General features: G+C 41.5%; 1 protein-coding gene and 1 long non-coding RNA gene across 8 annotated transcripts in view; one reads left to right on the forward strand and one right to left on the reverse strand.

Annotated features, from left to right (window-relative positions):
* LOC126944420 (uncharacterized) overlaps nucleotides 1–4,335 on the reverse strand; it is a 42,081-nt gene extending 37,746 nt beyond the window's left edge. The window contains exon 1 of the long non-coding RNA XR_007722050.1: nucleotides 4,170–4,335. This is a non-coding gene — a long non-coding RNA (uncharacterized LOC126944420). The remainder of the gene's footprint in view (nucleotides 1–4,169) is intronic.
* Nucleotides 4,336–4,664: 329 nt separating this feature from the next.
* The window catches only part of NETO2 (neuropilin and tolloid like 2), a 62,090-nt gene continuing 44,122 nt past the window's right edge, over nucleotides 4,665–22,632 (forward strand). For 2 of the 7 annotated variants that reach the window (XM_050773873.1, XM_050773874.1), the window contains exons 1-4: nucleotides 5,000–5,081; nucleotides 16,422–16,478; nucleotides 19,087–19,227; nucleotides 19,881–20,129. In XM_050773873.1, coding sequence (XP_050629830.1) covers nucleotides 5,048–5,081; nucleotides 16,422–16,478; nucleotides 19,087–19,227; nucleotides 19,881–20,129 — 481 coding nt within the window. In that variant the 5' untranslated portion in view covers nucleotides 5,000–5,047. Of the gene's footprint in view, nucleotides 5,082–16,421; nucleotides 16,479–19,086; nucleotides 19,228–19,880; nucleotides 20,130–22,632 lie in introns of all 7 variants that reach the window. The other 5 variants (XM_050773870.1, XM_050773871.1, XM_050773869.1 and 2 more) reach the window with 5 other exon arrangements.

Here is a 22,632-nt window from a genome sequence, read left to right on the forward strand (position 1 = left end):
TCCTTACACACATCTAGATGGTGTAGCCTATTACACACCTAGGCTCTACAGTTTAGCGTATTATTCCTATGCTACAAACCTGTACAGCATGTGACTGTACTGAATAGTGTAGGCAATTACAACACAATGGTATTTGTACATTTAATTATATCTAAACATAGAAAAGGTACAGTAAAAATATGGTATTATAATCTTATGGGACCACAGTTGTTTATGTGGTCCATCATTCACCCAAAGGTCGTTATGCAGCACATGACTAAAATTAGGGCATTTCTTAGTTTTTCACAATCAAATGAAAGCTGGTTTCTGCTGAGGCCTCTCTCCTAATGACCAGAAATTTTCTTAACAATTTGAAATTTTCCTGGTAAAGAAGAAATATTTTAGTATTAGTAGAAAGCAATGTTTCTTAAAAGCATTCTTTGTTTAAAATTATGCTAACCAGAAATTTAGAAGTTTAGAGGACAGTGTTACTGAAAGAACTCTTTGACTCCCTGACAGCTCTTCTTCAATATCAATAACACAGGAATGATTGTGGTTCATGCATTTTATAGGCTGAATTGCATTTCCCACAAATTCACATGTCAAAGCCCTACCCCTGTATATAACTTTTTGGAGACAGGGCCTTTAAGGAAATAATTAAGGTTAAATGAGGTCAGAAGGGTTGGACCGTAATCCAATAGGACTGGTGTCCTTATGAGAAGAGGAAGAGACCAGGGGTGCGCACAGAAAGAGTAAAAGGCCACTGAAGACACAGTGAGAAGGTGACAGTCCGCAAGCCAGGAGAGAGGCCTCAGCAGAAACCAGCCTTCAGAACTTGAGACAATACATTTCTACACTGTAAGTCACCCAGTCTATAGCTACACTGTAATTCCGCCACGGCAGCCTGAGCAGACTAATAGAATGCACTTTTTAAAAACTACAATCTTCCCCCCCTAAAAAACCTACAGTTGTGTAATAAACACTGAAATCTTCATATACTGAGAACCCACCTGATTGTTTTTCACTAAACGTCACCATTGCTGTAGCCATATTTGCACCCTGTAAAGTTCAAGATCCATATTATATACAAATAGTTTCTGCACATAAAAGTTTGGTTCTTTTAAAATTCCTCTACTTTCCTTAGTTATAATCTCTGTATTAGCTGGTTCAGCCTGCCACAACAAAATACCATAGACTAGGTAGCTGAAACAACAGACATACTTCCTCAAAGTTCTGGAGGCTGAAGTTCCAGATCAAGGCAGGAGCCAATTCAGTTTCTGATGAGGACGCTCTTCCTGGCTTGCAGATGACTGCCTTCTTGCTGTGTCCTCACATGGCCTTTCCTGGTGTCTGTGCATGAAGAGACAGCAGGCTCTCTGATGTCTCTTCCCAACAGGACACTATTTCTTTCAGATCAGGGACCCACCCATACGGCCTCATTTAACCTTAATTACTTCCCTGAAGGCCCTCCTCTTCAAATACAGCCTCACTGCGGGTTAGGGCTTCAACATATGAACTAGGAGGGGACACAGACAGTAACAATCTCCAAACGCAACAACCTGCTTTCCTCGGCTGTAATGTAATAAAATGTTAACACTCCCAAACAACAGCAAAACAGAGACACAACAAAAATCTGTTAAGTGTATCAACAATGGCAATACAATGCTTTCTTTTAAAAAATGGTTCATCAGCCGGGTGTGGTGGCTCACACCTGTAATCCCAGCACTTTGGGAGGCCCAGGCAGGCAGATCACCTGAGGTTGGGAGTTCGAGACCAGCCTGACCAACATGGTGAATCCCCATTTCTACTAAAAATACAAAGAAAAATATTAGCCAGGTGTAGTGGCAGGCACCTGTAATCCCAGCTACTTGAGAGGCTGAGGCAGGAGAATCGCTTGAACCCGGGAGGCAGAGGTTGCAGTGAGCAGAGATGGAGCCATTGCATTCCAGCCTTGGTGACAGAGTGAGACTCCATCTCAAAAAAAAAAGATTCATTCTAGTAACAAGTAAATGCCATGCAATACCATTCAAGTACTACATGAGACTTAGAGAAAACCCAATTCAAGCTATAGGAATGACTGTGAGGAGTTGGAGGGCCTGAATGGATGCCTGGGAGACCAGCAGGACACAAGGAAAGCCGAGTCCTCAGTCACCCGGAAACTGCCAGGTAATCTGGGAACAGACTGGGTGCCACTGGGTGATCTTCCAGGAAAATAATAATTCAAATACAGAACGCCCAAGTGAGAGATATGAAAACTGCTTCCCTTTTGATTTGGCTAACATATGGCCACACAGTAGTCTCAGCTCTGATCTGTGCTTTCCTACATTCCTCAAAAAATCGACTGCAGACGATTCCACCAGCACATCTAAAAGGTAGGTGTCTTAAAAGGGAGCCACAAAATGAACATTCCCAGTTGGAATCTACTTCCAAGCCAACATTCTAAAGGAAAAGACTTTTTAGGTTTAATCAAAATAATACAAGTAAGAGCTTCTAAAGTAAATGTAAATGTAGAAGTATTATAGATCTACTTTTGGTATTCTTGTGGTTGCTCTAATCTCTCCCCTTTTATTACAACCTCAACTGCCAAAAGAATCTTCCCAGAACTCCATTACTCCACTATTAAAAGTAATCATTCACCTAACTAGCATTTGAGCACCTATCTCCATAATCAAAGCCCACCATGTCCAACCTCATCTTTAATACAAAACACAACACTCACCCCATGTTCTAGGCTCACCCTGCTCCCTGCCTGCTGAGCTCTTCTTCTGCCTCCTCTCCTCTCGCCACTCCAAGCATTTCCATGGTTTGTGTGTCACCTCCTTCAGGAAGCCTTCTCTGATGACATCACACACAGATTTTTCCTTCAGTCAACAACTTCACATTAAGAACCTACTATGTTCTTAATTTAAGAGCCCCTTATTTGAGAGCCCCTTCCTCTCAAATTTTTTCGGTTCACTGTTGTCTGTGACTTATACTTAATATGGTCTTCTTACTGTCCTATTCTACTAATATGCTACCTTATTATTATTATTATTTGAGATGGAGTCTCGCTGTTGCCCAGGCTGGAGTGCAGTGGTGTGATCTCAACTCACTGCAACCTCCGCCTCCTGGGTGCAAGTGATTCTCCTGCCTCAGCCTCTCTAGTAGCTGGGACTACAGGCACATGCCACCACACCCAGCTAATTTTTGTATTTTTAGTAAAGACGGGGTTTCGCCATGTTGGCCAGTCTGGTCTCGAACCCCTGACCTCAGGTGACCCACCTGCCTCGGTCTCCCAAAGTGCTGGGATTACATGCGTGAGCCACCTTTTTATATCCACGGGAAAAAGTTCTTAAATGTTTAATTTCCTAATTGATTCTTGCACGCGATCTTAACTGTAGTAGGTGGTTACCTTTAGGAACCCAAACTTACCCATCTTTTATACCCCCATCCATAGCACACGGCAAAGGGAGAAACACCTGGGTATTAATTGGTATTAAATATGTTTTTCCTTTGTAAATCTCGTGATTTATGCTTTTGTGTCTTTCTTGGAGGAATACAAAGTAAGAGAAAAGAGCTTAATACTTGAAAAATGTTTCGGCTGCCTGACATTGTCTTTCGCTACAATTGGTTAAACAAACATTTACAGAGTTCCTACTACACACAGAGACAGGCATAAACAGTCTATTATGGTAAGGCCTTGATCACGGTTGTATCTCCAGCACCAATCATTGTCTTTTGCACATAATTAACACCCAATACATATGTGTAGAGTGAAAAAAAAGAATGCAGTCTCCCCGCCTGCAAGCAGCTGATATCTTAATGGTGTGGGGGTGAAGGAAATACAAAGGATGAACAAATAAGTAAGGAATGGCATATCAGTGTAATAATCGCTATGGAGAAAATAAAGCAGGATCAAGAATACCACCAAGAGCCAGGCAGTTCTTGGCAGACCTGGAGACTCCCATCAGCGGGCGAAGCCGCCCAGCGCAGTGGCTAGCTGCTAAGAGGGCAGCCCGTGGGGAGGGTGCACAGCCCCGCCGCTCATTCGCTGTGTGGCTCTGGACGAATGGTTTCACCTCTCTGGCCTCGACTTTCCCATTCCCTAAAACCTACTTCATGAGGGGGAGTCTCAGGAGTTGGTACTAAAGTGTCCGTCAACCTGGCGGGCGCCGGGGAAACGCCGGCAGCGCCGCGGGTCGGGAACTCACCGGCGCGAAGAGCACGGAAAGCCTCGGGCTCCCTCTGCCGAGGTCCGCGCCTCCCTGCCCCGGGTCGAGCAAAGTTTTGACCTTCAATGGAGGTCCAGGGGACCAGGGGCCGACGCCCCTCTGTCTGCGAGGGCTGGCGGATACCGCGCAGGCCGGCGAGTGCGCGGGGCCGAGGTGGGCGGCGCTTCCCGGGCGCCTCCGTCAGGCGAGAGGCCTCGAGGGCTCGGCCAGTTACCCCGGGCGCCCTGCGCGGGCGGCTGGGCACAGGCCGGGCACTGCCCGGGCGCCCAGCCTCTCGGAGGAGGCCGCTGCGCAGCCACGGCGGGAGGCGCCCCCGCGCCCCCCCCCCCACCGACGGACCCCGCAGCCCGCCGGCCCCCAGCCCTAACGGCAGCCGGCGGGGAGCAAAGCCGTCCCAGGGCGCGAGGCCGCGGCGGGCGCGCGAGGCGCGGGGCGGGGCAGGTCGGGCACATGCGCACAGGCAGCGCGGCCGGCACGCGGCGCTCGCGCTCCCTGCTTAAATGAGCCTGGGCGCCCCGCGCACGCCACTTCAGTGGATCCTGCACCGGGGCCGCGGGCGGAGCTGCCAGCCAGTCCCGCGCCGCGCGCCCTCACCCCTCGGCCCTCGGGCGGTCGATGGGACGGGGCGCCGCGGAGCAGGAGGCGGCGCCCGTCGGGGGGCTCGGGCCGCGCGGGAGCCCACCGGGGGGCTCGGGCATGGCGGGCCGCAGGACCTGAGCCCTACCCCGCGGGGAGGCAGCTGCTGGCCGGCGATGGGGACAGAGCGGGGCCACCGCCGCCGCGCCGGGCCGTGAGCGCCCCGCCGCCGCCATCGCCGCCACCTCAGCCCCTCGCGAAGCGCCGGGCAGCTCGGGAACATGGCCCTGGAGCGGCTCTGCTCGGTCCTCAAAGGTAAGGACCAGCGCTGGGGCCGCGGACGGCGCCCCCTGCGGGCCGAGGCTAGCGCGCCGCCCTGCGTCCCTTACCCGCGCCCGGGACCCGACGCGCCTCTTTGTCTGGCGGGGCTCGCGGCTACTCTGAGCGGACCGCGGGGCGCGCGCCCTGCCCGGCTCCACCGGCTCTCCGGGCGCGCCGCCTCCGACCTTTGCGAGTCCGGCCGACGTTCGCGGGCGCGAGTGGGAAGGGGGATCGGGTCGGGAAGGCGGCCAGGAGGCCCATGGGCCCAGGGGGGCCCTCCGAGCGGCGCCCTGGCGCCGCTTCGGTAGAATTCCGCGCATCCGTTTGCAAAGTTGTGAGATTCCTGTCGTGGAGCGAAGGCCTCTCTTTCTCCAGATGTGATGGCAAGAAGTAATTCCACGCGAACAATAAAAGCCGCGGCCGTGACGTCGTGCAGCCGTTTTCGAAGAGCTCCGCGGCGCCTGCACCTCGCGGCGGGGAACGGGGCCTACCGGGCCGGCCGGGTCCCACTTGCTGCGGCCGCGGAGGCTGCGGCACCACTGCGGGCTCCGGGGGCGGCGCGCGGGCGCCGCGGACCCGGCTCGGCCAGGCCCCCGGGGAGCGCTGCTGCTCCGGCTGAGCCCGGGCGCTTCCCGGGACACGGCGCTCCCCGGAACCGCGCTCCTCGCGCTCCCCAGAGGTCTCAGAATTCCCCGCCGCTAGTGTTCGGTTCTTATTAATTTGTTGTACCGGGAATTAAAACAGTTGGCTTGCCAAGAGCACAGAGCTCTAAAACACACTCCACCCGCTTTGCATTTTCCAGGAGGCGGTAATTTAGATGAAAATTTATATACATAGATAATTAGGGATGGGATACAAAGTTGCTCCTGAAACTCGGACTGAATAAATCGTCTTTTCGATTTTCAGAGGGAAAACAGCACCACCACACAGTAAAGGACTTCCCTTTTCCCCCCGCTGATTTAAATTGAAAGTTGACATGTTTGTAATGTTCTTTTTTGACATGTTCTTTTTTAAAACTATGGAGAGTACAGCTGAGGCGTTATTGACGGTGGCATGTGTAACTCAGCACTGTATCTTAATATCTGTAGAGTGACAGATCATGGTGTTTTTCCTGCTCCCTAACAACACTTTTTTCAAATTTGTTTTATTAGAAAGTTCAGTATAATTTTGCTTTTGATTTTAATCGGACACATTGTCTACTCTCCACTTATTCCTGAATTCGTAATTGAGATTCAGTAATTTAATTCCTGAAAAAGGAATGTTTTGTTTTACTCTTTCGTGATAAATCGTATGCACGCTAGGATTTCTGATCGTGCTGCTTATCTGAATTTTCTGCCGTTGTCGGATTGCGCCCTCACTACGGTAAGGTTGTCAGCATGTTACTGACCGTGCATCCGAGAGCAGCCCCCGGATGAAATCGCGTAGATCTGTCACACCACTTTACCTGCAGAACTTGCTAAAATCGAGCTGGATAGGGTAGAGGCTGGTAGAGCCTCCTCCAATGGTGAAGAGATTTGCACCGTTTCTGCCTTCGCCTTTGCCGTGGGTGCACACTGCCCTCTGTGGCCGTCGTGGTGAAGCGTTGAGTGTTGCACCTTTCAGGAAAGGATTCTGATGATGGCAGAGCTACGGTGAAAACAATATAGTGTCTGGCTTTTCTTTTTTCAGTGTTAGTCAGCCTACGCTATTTTTACATGCTGGAGTATTTTTAAAGCTCAAGCTGAATTATTGTTGTTGTTGTTGCTGCTGTTGGTGGCGGCTTCCTAGAGAGAAAGCAAGCTATTTTTAAAGTCTTCTGTGGTATTAACTTATAAATGCCAAGAACTGGTCTGCAAAGATTCAAGAAATTGTTAACAGTAGTTGATTCTAATACAGAAATCTAGAGGATTGAAAGACAAGAATGAAGGGAAGACTGGTTTCACTGCACACCCATTTGTATCACTTGATTTTTTTTTTAACCAAACACATGTATAACCTATTTAAAAATCAATATTTTAATTTTTTAAAATTGCCTTTTAAAAAGATACTGGGCTTTCCCATTACTAACTACTCATTGTGTGCCCCAAGGCATGAAGAAGTTTTCCTTTTATCCTATAAAGTGAATTGCTTCAACATCAAAGAGGTGCTTATCTGAAGCAGCTATTTAACATTTACGTAATTGTAGACATTACCCACGAACGCCTTGTTTGGAATATTATGGTCAGTTTCTACTAAAATAAATCAGCCATAATGAGTATGTGAGATTTTAAGTAGAAAGTAATTTTGGTTCTTTAAGATGCCACTGATTATTCTTGTTTTACTTTCAGCCGTTAAGACAAAAGAATAACCTTACTAGGCTTTTAAACGTTTCCTATGTTGTGGAAACTAAATAATTCACTTTTAACTGTTTGTGATCACTCTAGGCCTTACAGAATTTGAGTTAACCTGTCAAGGTTAACTAAGCATTATAGTCCCATGAAAATATTACATGACGATTGTAAATCCATTTTTGTTCTTATTCTGCACACTTGCTTCAAGAGAATCTATTCAACTCAGCGATCTTTAAAGCTGTAGAAACTGGTTAAATTTGTGTTGTAACAGAGCAAAAATATTCCTTGGCACTGTATTTAAAAATCTTGTCTGAGACGGTACAAGTATTAACTCCTGTTTTTCATTCTTACATCTCACCCAAGAACGTAAACTAGTTATACAGAAATAAGTGTGGTACTGAAAAACTTGTCCTTTAATACTAAAGCCTTGTTAAAAATCAACTTTTTGGCTTTTCCTTCCAGGGTTTGGGAAGAACTGTTTTAACACTGTTAATTGAAAACTCTTATTAAATAATGGTTTTGTTGTAGTAAATCCTCAACTGCAATCTGGTTTATCTTTCATTTTGAAATTAAAATCACTGTTTAGGAAAAACCCTGCGTGACAAAACAAGTTGAAATCAAAGCCACTTTCAGTCCTTTTTAGAAAAGATAGAAAAATGATAGACTCTAAATAAAGTTCATATCTGAAATTTTAAAACGATAGACTACCTCCTTCTCTTGGAGTACCACCCATCCAGCATGATCTCCTATCATTTTTCAACTTACGCTTCTATAGAATAATTATTGATACTTAGAAATACGTCTGCTTGAGGCACTGGAGATTCAAATTACTATGATCTTTGAATTGGAAAGGAGCATCTTAAGAGGTCTAATCCAGTGGTTTCCAAACTTCAAAGGAACTCTTGTGAGGAAGCACTAAAAAACAAAAAGGACAACAGAAAAGAACAGAGTTGCTGTGATTGGTGGGAGGCCTTGCCCTCTCAATCACCTCCAACACCAGGGTGGCTCCAAGAACTGACACTTCAACATGTTTGTTATATTGCTTCCAAAATTACAGGGTATAGTAATGTGAAAGTTCAATCCTTTCTAATGAAAATGACGTTAAGACATGTTGGTTTAAATATGCCTGGAGTAACATTGGAAATTACAGTACTAGAAGATACCAAGTAGTCTTTCAAATATGACCCGATCATGTTAGAAGGTGATGGTAGTCACTGTGCAGTCAGGAGGACTGATGTGTAGTTAAAATAGAGCTTACAAAAGTGCCATCTCAGATCAGCTCCACTAAGGAGGAGTTTGTCACATTCTGCAGGAAAGAGAAAGCACTTCTGCTACAGAGTTACTCTTTCTTACTAAAGTGATTGGCATGTGATTAGCATATGTAGGCTGGAATAATCCCAAAGTTCACCATCCATCTTTGTTCTTAACTAGTAAAGTATGATTGAGTTTAATTAAATTTGGGTACTTTTTTTGTTCTTTGGAACATAGTTTATCAAAAACAAGTGACTGCCATGTCAAATAGTATGTGGACTCTAATTGAACTCTGTTCTGCTGTCATTATAGGAAATGGCAATGAGCAGAGAGACCAGGTAGGTGGTTCTAGCATCTTGTGTTGGATTTTAAAAGCCTTATGTTTACCACTGAGTTGCTTAACACAGGAAGACGTAGAAAGAGACACATTTAATTACTAGCAAAGGTAAATTGAGCCACCTTGAAAATAACAGTGGTGTCAGGGTATCTCAGGAGGGTGGGGGGGAATCTCAATTCTTTTCCCATTCCCACATTTTAAATTTTTTTGTGCTTACATTTTAAAAAGCGAGGTCACATGTGTGGCTACTGTTTGTTCATCCAAAATGTGTGCTTGTCAGTTACTGTGCTATGTGTTGCGGATACAAAGAAGATACACTGGAGTCACGCTCAGTCACCCCCATGTGTTCATCGTGTCTGTATTGAGTACTGTTGAGGCCAGACAGTCTTTTAGGCTGTGGAGATGCATCAGTGAATCAGACAGACAAGGCCCTTCTTTCTAGTAAGAAGAGACAGACAACAAACAAGCCTCAAAATACCAGGTAATATAATAGTGAAATAAAGCAAAACGAAGGAGAAAATGTAGCGCTTATTTAGAAATTGGGAAAGCCTCACAAGACCTGAACAACAGGAAGGAATCAGCCAAGGAGATTCTAGGCCGAAGGCACAGCTGGTCCCTGAGGCAAGAATTAGCTTGATGTGTTTTAAGTGATGGGAAGAAGGCTTGTGTTCTGGTAGAGAGTACTCGGAAGGCCAGAGAGACACACAGGCTCCAGGTCACACAGGACCTCCGAAGTCAGAGTAAGGGGCATGGATTTGTTCTAACTATAATGGGACTCTACTGGAAGATTTTAAGCAAGGCTGTGATGTGATCTGATTTGTATTTTGAAAAGATCACTGCCTGCTGTGTATATAGTACACTATAGGGACTGTGGCAGAAACTTCCAGTTGTCTGCAAATATCCGTTTAACTCTGTCAGTAATTCTCTGAATTTAACTGAGTGCATAGTTCCCCAAAATGAAGACTATTTCCCAGTTTCCTGTTGGTTTAGGTGACCATGTGACTAAGTCTAGCCAGTTAGCTCTAAGTAAAAAATGATGTGCGCAACTTAGGGGAATTGTTATTTTTGTTGTTTAAACTTTTATTTTGAAATCATTGTAGATTATGGGCAAGTGTTTTTGTTTTGTTTTATTTGAGATGGAGTCTTGCCCTGTCACCAAGGCTGGAGTGCAGTGGCACGATCTCAGCTCACCACAACCTCTGCCTCCCAAGTTGAAGCGATTCTCCTGCCTCAGCCTCCCAAGCAGCTGGGACTACAGGTGCATGCCACCATGCCTGGCTAATATTTGTATTTTTAGTAGAAACAGGGTTTCACCATATTGGTCAGGCTAGTCTTGAACTCCTGACCTCGTGATCCGCCCACCTCAGCCTCACAAAGTGCTGGGATTACAGGCGTGAGCCACTGCACCTGGCCCTGCGCAAGTGTTTTTAAAGAAAGGGGGAATGCCCTTTATCAAGTCATCATTCTTGCTGACTAAAATGCAGACATGGGAGCTATAGTGAAGATAGAATAGCTGGCACTCCAGCCTCATACTGGACCACAGGGTGACCTTGGAAATGAGCCTCTCACAGCTGGGTAATGAGACAGAAGGAACCCAGGTCCTGGTATTGATAGAGCCTTCATTCTGACACCTGACTCCCTATGTCCAGCTTCTTCATATGACAGAGCGATGTGTTTCTATCCTGTTTTAAACTGTTAGTTTAGGTATTTATGTTACTCATGCCAGACCTAATGCTAACATAGAAGTGTGCGTAATCAGTATAAGAACAAAAAAAATAAAAAACAGAGATGGAGAGCTGTTGAATGATCAGAAGTGAAAAGTCTGAATGCTGTCAAGTGAAATTAATCTGGAAAGGGTTCCTGGAGAAAGCAGGTTTTAGACAGTGTACTTTCATGGAAGCAAAGAGGTCCAAGGTCCCTGGCAAGTGCAGATGTTCAGAAACAAGAAGTATTTGTTAGAGCCCTCATAAGAATAGCTAGTAGAGCATTCACCTCAAGTTCAACGTTTCCAAAATCGACTCAACTCCTTTTTGCCCACCCCTGCCCTGCCCAATCCATATTGGTCCAAACATGTCTCCTGCCACTACCAAAGGAGGGAAAAGGCCACCTCTGGCTGTTGCTTTCAGTAATCTGCCACGCTCCTGTTGCAGTGGTTCTCACAGTGTGGTCCCAGCTCCAGCAGCTTCTGTATCACTAGAGAATTTGTTAAAAAAGCAGATTATCAAGCCCTGCCTCAGACCCACTGGATCAGAGTCTCTGAAAGTACTCCCATCTGTGAGTTAATAAACCCAAGGTGATTATGATGCACATTAAATTTTGAGGACCACGATCACAGTGATTCAGTTCCCATACCTGGAAGTAGAAATGCTGATGGGATTTGCACATTTTTGAGCCTTAATATATACTACCAGATTAACCTCCAAAAAGTTGTGTCAATTTACAATCCGATGGCATTATATGAGTATGTCAGCTTCCTATAGCCTGACCAACACTAGAATCTGTATATACGAGTGTGTATATATATGTGTGTGTGTGTGTGTGTGTTTGTAAGGCTGAAGTTTTTGGGTTTTGGCACGTTTTTAATGATGGTCTAGTCTTTTTTCCCCCAGTTATTATTAGTTTTTATTTATGTGTCTGTCGTGAGTAAATGAAGGTGCGCTTCACCCCAAAGTATATACATAAATCACCTTTTCTTTTCCAATTTAGTATTTATTTTTTGTTTTTAGCTTGAAGGTGAGATCTATTTTTATTTCAAGGAATTAATATGTTATCCCAGAACCACTTATTAAATCCATCCTTTCACCAAGGATTTCAAATACCGTGTATATCATAATAAATTCTTGGGGCTGGGTGTGGTGACTCACACCTGTAATCTCAGCACTTTGGGAGGCTGAGGCGAGCAGATCACTTGAGGCCAGGAGTTTGAGACCAGCCTGGCCAACACAGTGAATCCCCGTCTCTACTAAAATAGAAAGAATGAGCTGGCTGTGGTGGCGCATGCCTGTAGTCCCAGCTACTCAAGAAACTGAGGCACAAGAATTGCTTGAACCCAGAGGCGGAGATTGAGTGAGCCAAAATCACGCCACTGCACTCCAGCCTAGGTGACAGAGTGAGACTCCGTGTCAATCAATCAATAAATAAAAATTAATTCTTGGAGATATATATCTATTTCTGAGCTTTTAATTTTTTTCCCATTTTCTTATCTATAAGGTGCTGGAGAATAAGGACCTCGTCTATTTGGTTCATTGCCACCAGGAAGTGAATCACTACCTGTTAGACAATAGGTTGCTGCATGTGTTTAACAGATCATCTGTTTCTTCCTATGTCATTGCTACATTTTTAAAATACTGTAGCTTTACAATAACTATATCATATATTGTTTTTATTTATTTTATGTGATTTCTAAATTTTCTTTGGCCAGTATAACAAAGTCTTCAAGATGAGCATCAGAAACATTTTGTTAAGGCAAAAAACAGGACCCGCTATTAAATGTGTGGCCTATTGGAAAGACTCATTATCTTTGCAGCATTATTTTACTACTCAGAAACATGTTACTGCTCCGTTTTATTCAGTATATTTGTTATTTATTTTAGTTTTACTTTCTTCCCTCAATAGCTGTAATAATATTTCAAGTAATTCTCTTGAGGTTTTTAGATTTTCAATAACATTGAAATTATAAATAATAATTTTGTCTTCTTTCCAGTATTTATTGCATTCACTAGAATTGCCACTATTAAGTAATAGTGAAAAGAATAAATGTGACTTTGATTTTTTTTTTTTTTTTTAACAGTGGAAAGTAGGCCTTAAAACTGGAAGGCCTAGGAACAGGATTCTCTGCTTAGAGCTAAAATGACAGTGATTCAGGGTAAAAAGAGGAGGAATAAAGGGAGTGGCTTTGAGGATTGTTTAACAGCCTGAATAGCACCTATCTTTATCATCTGAGTGACTTCATTTTAGGTCAGATCTGTACACAGGTTATTATAAGAGTAAATTCAACTCTCGAACCAGGAGTAATGTCATAAATGGTGGGCACTACCTTTCTCAAGCATCAAATCACAAGCAGTTCTCTGTACAATCAAATTGCAGATTAAAGAGTTTAGAATTTTTATTTTTGTGTAGATTTCTGCCTTATAGAATTAGTGCCTTCCTATATACATTATCATTGAATTCAAAGTCTGAGGTATTCCTGTATTTGAGATATTATTGATCCTTTTGGTAAGAGGGAACAGTGGCACCTAGATTGGGAATAAAGACAGAACAAAGAACCACAGAACTGCTTCATGTGCTAAATAATGGCAGGGTTTAGCATTAATGGAATTTGTTTTAATATCTCAGCCTGGTTATAACTCAAGCAGTATACAAAGACCTTGTTATACAACTCAGGAAACTGTGTTTATAATGATACAGAATTTAGAATGGATTAATAGTCACAACTGTATTACCAAAAACTGTATCAGTAAATCTTTCTATCCCTAATTGCTGTGCAGATTCGCCCTATTCTTTATACGTCATTTTTATATTTAGTGGCTCAGCTCATTTGGTCGATTGAGTTGTGAATAGCTAGTAATTACTTGAGAAAAAAAGAAAACTGCACAACCCTCTAAATAAAGTGGAAAAGAATATAATAGGCTATTTGGCCTTGCAACTTTATTTTCAGTATGATTGTTCTATCTTACTTGTGTATTCTGTGCAAATTTCATAAAGCAGTTATTTTATACAGGCACATTTTTATTGGTCATTGTATACCATAATTGTGCTGCCACAGTTCATCCCTTTGCCATAGTTGCCATTGCTGTCTTGCCTTCAGTTTATTGGCCTCTTACATGCCCTGTCTGCTGGCTTTGTGTGGTTATTTGCTTATAGATAGATTTGTAAATGTCAAACTGGTAAATAGTTACACCTGTGATTAAGGAGGAACGGTATACTGAGCACGAAATATTGACCAGTGGTGTATGATCTGAATGATATGGGGAGATAGTGTCTTCTAATGAGATAAATTGATACAAATGGTTGGGTTATTTGCTGAATTATCAAATACCTACTATTACCTGACTTTTCTTTTTGGTCATAAATCTTCTGTTTTAAAAAAATGTTTCACAACTCCATTCTTCTAATCAGATCCAGTGTAGAGATGTGAAGAGTTAAAGATCTCAGCATAACGTGAGATCTTCAACACTACCGTCAACCAAAGAAAGGGAAAGGGGAAATTAATGTTATTGAGAAAAGACAGAGGAGACACAGAGGTCAGGAAGGATGCCAGAAACCAAGGATGAAGAGGTCAAATAATTAGATTTTAAGATGTGAACTGAATAACAAGAGCTACCTCTTAACCATTTCTACATTGGTGACTTTGGTAGTAGACACCCAGTACATGCTATTGAGTGAACAGTGGTAACTGTCTACTAACCACTTGCACTAGCAGACTCCAGTGCCTCCACCTCCCTCACCTCTCTCGTCCTGTAAGTTGCACTTGACTGTACATCTGAACCATGTCATTAGTTTCTCCTCCTTTCCCTTTCCACTACCACCACTCTGCTTCAAAGATGGTAATGCAAACATGATCACCTTTCCTTCCCAATGGTCTTCTCTCTTCTCATTAAAAGTGTAGACTCCACACAACCATTAGGATTATTGGTCTAAAACACAGAAGTGATAACGCCGTACACCTGTTTAAAAACCTACAAGGGCTTCTCATTATAGTTAGAAGTCCAGACTTTTTAGCATGCCATTCAAAACTTGTTACAATCAGATCTCACCCAACTTTTCTCTAACCTACTATACCGCTGTAGCCTTCCACTTGCCAACCACACTGTATTACTCAGAGTTCCCCAAAACCTGCTGTAGGTTAGAGCTCATGCCTCAATGTTTTTATTTTATTTTATTTTATTTTACTTTATTTTATTTTATTTTATTGAGGCATGGTCTCACACTTTCACCCAGGCAGTAGTGTAGTGACACAATCATGGCTCACTGCAGCCTCTAACTTCTGGGCACTAGTGATCCTCCTGCCTCAGCTACCCAAGTGGCTGGGAGTATAGGCACGTGCCACCATGCCTGGCTGATTTTTTTTTTTTTTTTTTCATAGAGACAGGGCCTCTGGAACTCCTGGGCTCAAGCAGTCCTCTCGCTTCAGCCTCCCAAGGTGTTGGGATTTGCAGGCATGAGCCACCGCACCCTGCCCTCCATGTTCTTATTTAAGCTGTTTCTTTCTCCTTCTCCTGGGCTCAACAAGTACTATAAGGTCCAACCAGAGTATGCCTTCTTTTTTGGGAGTTTTCCTCATTCTATTTCCCTTAACCCCCAGCAGAATGGACCCTCTGCTTCCGTTATGCCTTCTGCATATCTCCTGTTAAACTCCGTTTCACCTTGTATTGTAGATTCAACAATACATTGATTCCTTGTGGATGCTGGTTTGTCCTAATCTCCATCGTTTATTTAGCAGAATGCCTGGCACATAAAAGTACTATACACATTCTCTCATTTAATCTTCACAGCCACCAATGAGGTTGACCTATTTATACGTCATCTGCATTTTACAAATAAGTAAACTGAGCTGGAAAGGCCTCACAGCTGGTAGAAGGCAAAACTTGAACCCTAGCCTAGATTCATGAAACTCCTTAAGTCCACACTCTTAACCATTTTGCTCTGTTTGTCTCTCCACACCTGTGCATCCTTGGTGCCCACTCTTCAGTGGATACTCTGTAAGTGCCTATTCACTGAATGAATAACTCCAGCAGTAGTTCAGCACAGACTGGCAGTGTGGTTTCCATTGAAAGGGAGAGTGTACCACCCATAAAACTGTTTCTTTAAATCTTCAAACCACATACACAAAACAATTCAGTATGTTGTTGATTGGGTCTCAGAAATGTTCAGCATGGAAAAAAAGCTTCAGTGTTAAATACGGCTAGCCTTTGTAGCACAGAGGACAGCATAGTACTGCAAGATGATAAGACAGTTTGAATTGATTTCTAGGAGACTGCTGCCCCCTTACTTGTGTCTTGATTATGAATGTTCTCAGAAAGCAGATATAATCTAATTGAACTTTCACTGCCATAGCACGTTGCAGAGCCAGCTATACTGCATGTAAACTTTGAGATGGACTACAGTAAATAGAGGAATAGTTAGGATGAGCAAGGTCTGTTGCAAAAACTAAGTGTTTTTTTTTAAAGCTATTAAGTTGAAAAATGCTTTAAATGCCATGTATTATTAAATGCTTGTATAAATGAGTACAAAACCACTTGTCTTTTCTTGGGTTATCTTAAGGGTTAGGTAGCAAATCAGAGCATTACATTTAATGCTTAAAAATCTTGATAGTGAATTTTACTAATAAATAGTGATTTTAGTTCATCTTTTTTTGTCATCTGATTTTCTTTATTGACTTAGTAAAATGTAGTATAGATTCAATTTCATAACTTTTCTTCTCTGTTATTTCTCTAGTGTTGTTAATAACAGTACTGGTAGTGGAAGGGATTGCTGTGGCCCAAAAAACCCAAGGTAAAGTACTTACATTGGTGACTTACTGCATGTTTAAGACAATGGAATGGCTTATTTGAAAGGATTGCAACTTTTGGGTACTATTTCCATAATCCCTTTGGGGTGTTCCAGTGACCTAAGGCTTTCTGTCAACCCATCAGCCTCAATTTTACTGGGTTTAGCTGCAGTTAACTAGAGTAAATTGTCAGCATAAAGTCTTGCCCTGATAAATTTTAAAAATTGACATCACTAGTAGCTCCTAGCATACTGTGTATTATGTCCAAAAATTAAATGAGATTTATATTTTATCACTAAGCAAAAATAAAAGTCCCTTTTTCTAATTTAAACAAATGAAACACTTCAATTAATATCTTACTCAAAGTCCTTTGGTCCTGTTCTTTTGTCTTGATTTATGATTGATGATTAGCTAGTGTGATTGGTTTTTTTGAGCCAGATTTTTATGTCTGAATTTAGTACATTTCCAGTGTAACCTTGTTTGTTTTTTATTTTCATCTAAGTAATACATACACATGATAAAAATCAAAGCATTCCTAAAAAGTTAGTTAGCAAAAATGAGTTCCCCATCTTGCCCTACTTAACTTCCTGCTCCATGGAAATAATCACTCTTAGCTGATTCTTTTGGTATTTCCCTTCCTTTCTCTAAATAACATGCTGTATTGCTACTTGGTTATTTCAGTTTTAGAAATTAGATAATGATTTTTCACCGTGGAAGATAAGAATTTAGCTCTTTCACGCACCTACTGTCCACTCCATCCATATATGAGTGTTCTTGTACCTTGCATTTGTACCACCCTTCTCAACACAGTTCTGTCATAATTCCGGTTAACTCAGTATTCAGGATTTACATTAAGTCACTCATTCAGCTGAATTTTGTCTTTAGGAAGTTTTCTTTTTTTTTTTTTTCTGTTTTAATTTTTAAAATTCCCTTTCCTCCGTTTTCTCTCTTCTGCCTTTTCAGGAATTCTGTTATTTTACTTGGTTATGACCCTCTTGGTTTTTGTTTCTAGCTCTTCTGCTTTCCATCTTTTTGCTCCACATTCTCTGAGACTTCCTCAACTTTACCTCTAAACCAGGAGTTAGAACACTTTTTCTGTGGATCAGATCGAAAGTATTTAAGGCACTGTAGGCCCTACAGTCTCTGAAGCAACTCTTCGAATTCCTTGACTCTTCTGTCCTGGAACAAAAGCACACAAATGATGGGCATGGGTATATTCCAGTAAAACTTTATTTACAGCAGGCTCCAGGTTATGTTTGGAACAGGGTCATAGTTTGCTGAACTCTGCTCTGAACATTCTGCTGATTTTTTCATTTCTTCTGTCTTTGGAAGCTTTTTTTGGTTCTGTTTTCTGAATATAATATTCTGTTTGTACACTTTGTTTTTGTCTTGTGGATTTACTTGCTTTTCTTTCTCAGGATATTAAATGATTATTTTGTGGTGGTGGTGGTGTTTAAATATTTTTCTTGCATAGTCTTTATCTTCTCAGAGTTGCTTTTCTCCAGTTTTTTTTTTTAATTAATTATTTATTTATTTATATTAGTGATTTTCCTCCAATGTCTGGTGATCCTTGAGGGCTCATATTTTAAGAGGGACACTAAAAACTGATCATTAACTGTCTGCAGGTGTGGGCAAGGATCAGTTACTGGCTCTTACTGTTGACAGATCTGACATTGGGGAACTCCTGCGTCTGCATCAATCCTTTCCTAGGGGCTGTTTCGATTCACAGAGAAGAATCTTTTCTTTTCCTGCTTAAAGGCTCAATATCTGATCAGGAGGCCTTTGTGGGAGTTCAGCAGGAAATGAAGGCTGGAACATATGCTAACATTCACTCATCTCCCTGTTTTCCTTCTCAGCTGTGCCTGGTGTCCCCTAGTCCAGTAACCCTGTTTTACCTTCTCCAAAGAAATCACCTTTAGTGTTCTGATGTGGTTGTAGAGCTGCTAGATTTGTGGAGGAGGAAAGGGTACTGAAAATCCAACTCATTCTAAACAAACTTTTAACTAGCCTTGTGTTTTTAAAAAGCCCAGTTTCACTCACCACCCCCCCCCCACCCAACTTCCTGGTACAGCCAGTTGTTACTGCTATATCTACCCCTTTGTATTTAAGAGTTTATATCCTTTTAAAAATGCTTTTATTGTTGTTTAAGTGGAGTTTGAGGAAGGAGCAGAGCTAAGTGCATGTGTTTAGTCTACAATCTTCAACTAAAATCCCTGTGTAACCTTTGAATCTTCTTTCACTGTTGTGTTAATCTAAGTATGAGGGCCCCATCTCAGAGATCATTTCCTGGGATACCTTCATTTTTAGGTTAGAACTGAATTGTATTGCATCTTACTGACTTAGCAGGTTCCCCCATACGGTTTTGCCCTTTGTTAAGTGCATATAAGCCCTTTATTTCCGTTATTTTACACAGCAAACTTGTCCTCTCCCAGCAAGTTTTCCCTCCCTATCTTTCACTTCTATACTCAATTTATTGTGCTAAATTTGACAGTGGTTCTTACAAAATTTTATATATGTAGCATAGAGTGAGCAGTTGTTTGGAAACTGGTGGGGAAAGATAAAAATGATTCTCTTTTGCTGTAACGAGTGTTTTAAATGCCGTTTTTCCCTAAGATGGACAAAATATTGGAATCAAGCACATTCCTGCAACCCAGTGTGGCATTTGGGTTCGAACCAGCAATGGAGGTCATTTCGCTTCACCAAATTATCCTGACTCATATCCACCAAACAAGGAGTGTATCTACATTTTGGAAGGTATTTGACCAATTTATTTTCTTGGATTAATTTTTACTTTATTGTAAAACTAAATATGTTGGTAAAATGACCTATGTAAACCAGTTTGAATGAGATTTAAACATGTATTTGAATTAAACTATAGTAATGATAAGTATTTCTGCATATCGAATACATTTACAAGATACTAGCAGAAATGTTAGGGAAAGTTTGAATCTCCCAAAGTATAATTCAACTAGGTACATTGGTATATATGAAAAACTTCTTTGATAAGAAACTTAAACTTACTGGCATCCCTTATAAGGCTTAATTCAAATTTATGTCCACATAAGTGAGTTCCTTTCATTTCTTCTGTTTATTTTTCTGTGTATTGTGGTACATTGTATCTTGAACTAAGTAAGTATTAGCTTCTTGACTCTTCAGTCTGAATCACTCAAAAATATTTAATTTAGTAGATAGCATGTGCCAAAGGAAAAGATTACTATACTTCTACAGAGTAGCATTATTTTTATTGTAAGATACAACATTTATCATGACTTGTATAGCAATTCTCACTAAAACCTTTGTCTATGAAGCAGTTAGCAGAACAGTTGTTCTGCTTTTCTCATTTGTGTCAATACATTTATATTTTTTCTTGTTTGTGTTGCCCTGATTTGCTTACTCTTATTTTCTAGCTGCTCCACGTCAAAGAATAGAGTTGACCTTTGATGAACATTATTATATAGAACCATCATTTGAGTGTCGGTTTGATCACTTGGAAGTTCGAGATGGGCCATTTGGTTTCTCTCCTCTTATAGATCGTTACTGTGGTGTGAAAAGCCCTCCATTAATTAGATCAACAGGGAGATTCATGTGGATTAAGTTTAGTTCTGATGAAGAGCTTGAAGGACTGGGATTTCGAGCAAAATACTCATTTATTCCAGGTAAAGAATAAGTTATCTTTTAAGTGGTTGGGCATCTCACTCTAACTCTGATTTTAGAATCTTAAGGTTAGAAAAGAGATTAATTTGGTCAAGTTAATCAAGTCAAGATTTTAAATAAATTAGCAAAGTCAAAGGGAAATTAGTCCATGAGCAAATAAGAAGTTAATGGAAATTGGACATAGAAACGTATCACTTGAAATTTGAAGCATATCAGAGATGGTGCCACATTTTCTTAGATTTTTTTCTGTCTTACAGCACATGCTCAGGCTAACATTTAAAATATATTTAAAAATGAATACAGTTTTAAAAATAATTCAACAAATTGTCTTGTTTTCAGAATTTCCACAAAAATTGTTTTGTATGATTTTTCTCATTTAGCTGTTATAATTAACCACTCAACTGAATAAATACTCTAGAATATATTGAGCAATAGAAAGAACACTGCTCTGCACTTGGATGTCAAAAATCTGAGTTTGAATTCTTTCTCTGCCTCCTAATAGCTATGAGACTATTAAGCACAGAATTATGCCTGAGATTTGCCATTAGTAAAATGGGAATGCCTGCTGTATTAGTTTACTGATGCTGCCATAACTAATTACCTCAAATTTGGCCACTTAAAACAGCAGAAACTGATTTTCTTGCATTTGGGGAGACCAGAAGTCCAAAATTGCACAGGGCCTCATTCCCTTTAGGAACCTGGGGGAGAATCTGGTCTTTGCTTCTTCCAGCCTCCAGTGGGTGCCCCAGCCTTGCTGGGCTGTAGCCACATCACTTCAGTCTCAGCCTCCCTCTTCACAGCTCTTTCTACTCTTTTCAAGATCCTTAACCTAATGGCATCTTTTACCTTGTAATATTTACTCTTTTTAAAAACTATATATGTATATATACACACACACACACACACATATATATATATGCACCCTACTACTCACAGGTTATGGGGATTCCAGTGTGTGTATACTGGGGGGCTACTGTACCATCAGCCTCCTCCACCTTGTTACCTGCCTCACAGTAGGTGAGAACACTCTGAGAACTGTAAAGCCCTGTCCATTATGGCACGTACATATCCCTAATGTAGAAACACAGAGATGTGCAAGTTACTGTTCCTGTCTTCACCAAGCTTACACACTAACGATATGAAAAAATAACAGTAAAACAACTGTATGATCTTTTTGCTTTTATTTATTTTTCATGCAAGAAATTTAATTGGAAAAAATTAAAACATTGAAATGAAAAGAAAATATCCATAATTCTTCCACCCTGTATATGAAATCAGTGTTAACAATTTGGTGTATATCCCTTCCAGTGTTTTTCTGTATCTGTTTCTTTTGTTTGTTATACAAGATTGGGATTATGGTACACATATAACTTTATTATCTGCTTTTTTGCCTGAAAAACATAAACAACCTTTTTTTCCCTGTCAGTACTCATGTAGGAAATTTTAAGCTTTGCTTCAGTATATATCTGCTCTTTTTAAATTTGTTTTCTGTAATCCCCATAGCCAAACAAGTATTTATTTGCTCAGTGCCAAAAGGATATTTCCAAAAAGTAAAATTTGTCTAATAGACTTTATTTTTTAGAACAGTTTTAGGTTCCCATCAAAATTACACAGGAAGTAGAGTCACCATAAACCTCCTGCCTCCCTTTCCATCGGCATCTTTCATGAGAGTGGTGCATTTGTTACCAATGATGAGCCAACATCCATGCATCATTATTACCCAAAGCCTTTAGTCTATAGTTGACATTAGGGTTCACTCGCGGTAGGGTGTGCTCTGTGGGTTTTGACAAATGCATGATGACATGTATCCGCCCTTACAGAACCATACAGGACAGTCCCACTGCCCTAACAGTCCCCCGTACTCTGCCTCTTCATCCTTCCCTTTCCCCAAACCATTGGCAATCGCTGTTCTCTTCAGTATCTCCCTAGTCTTGGTATTTCCAGAATGTCATGTAACTGGAATCATACAGTATGGAGCCTTTTCCAGTTAGCAGTATGCATATAAGTTTCCTCCATGTCTTTTTGTGGCTTGATAGCTCATTTTTCACACCAAATAATACTTCATTGTCTAGATGTACCATGGGTTGTGTATCCATTCTACTGAAGAACATCTTGGTTGCTTCCACATTTTAGCAATTATGAATAAAGCTGCTATTCATGTGCAGGTTTTTGTGTGGACATGAGTTAATTCATTTGAGTAAATTCTAATACATGCCACAACATGGATGAACCTTGAAACATTATGCTAAATAAGATAAGCCAGAAGCAAAAACACAAATATGACTCCATTTATATACGGTATCTAAAGTAGTAACATTCATTGAAACAGAAAGTGGAATGGTTATCAGGGTTTGTGGGGGAAGGGGATTTAATGTTTAATGGGTGTAGACTTTCAGCTTGGGATGATTAAAAATTCTGAAAATAAAAAAATGGTGATGGTTGTACAACATTGTAAATATGCTTAATGCCACTGAATTGTAAACTTAAAAATGGTGGAGCCAGGCG

Source organism: Macaca thibetana, chromosome 20 (assembly GCF_024542745.1).
Source record: "Macaca thibetana thibetana isolate TM-01 chromosome 20, ASM2454274v1, whole genome shotgun sequence".
NCBI lineage: Eukaryota > Metazoa > Chordata > Mammalia > Primates > Cercopithecidae > Macaca > Macaca thibetana.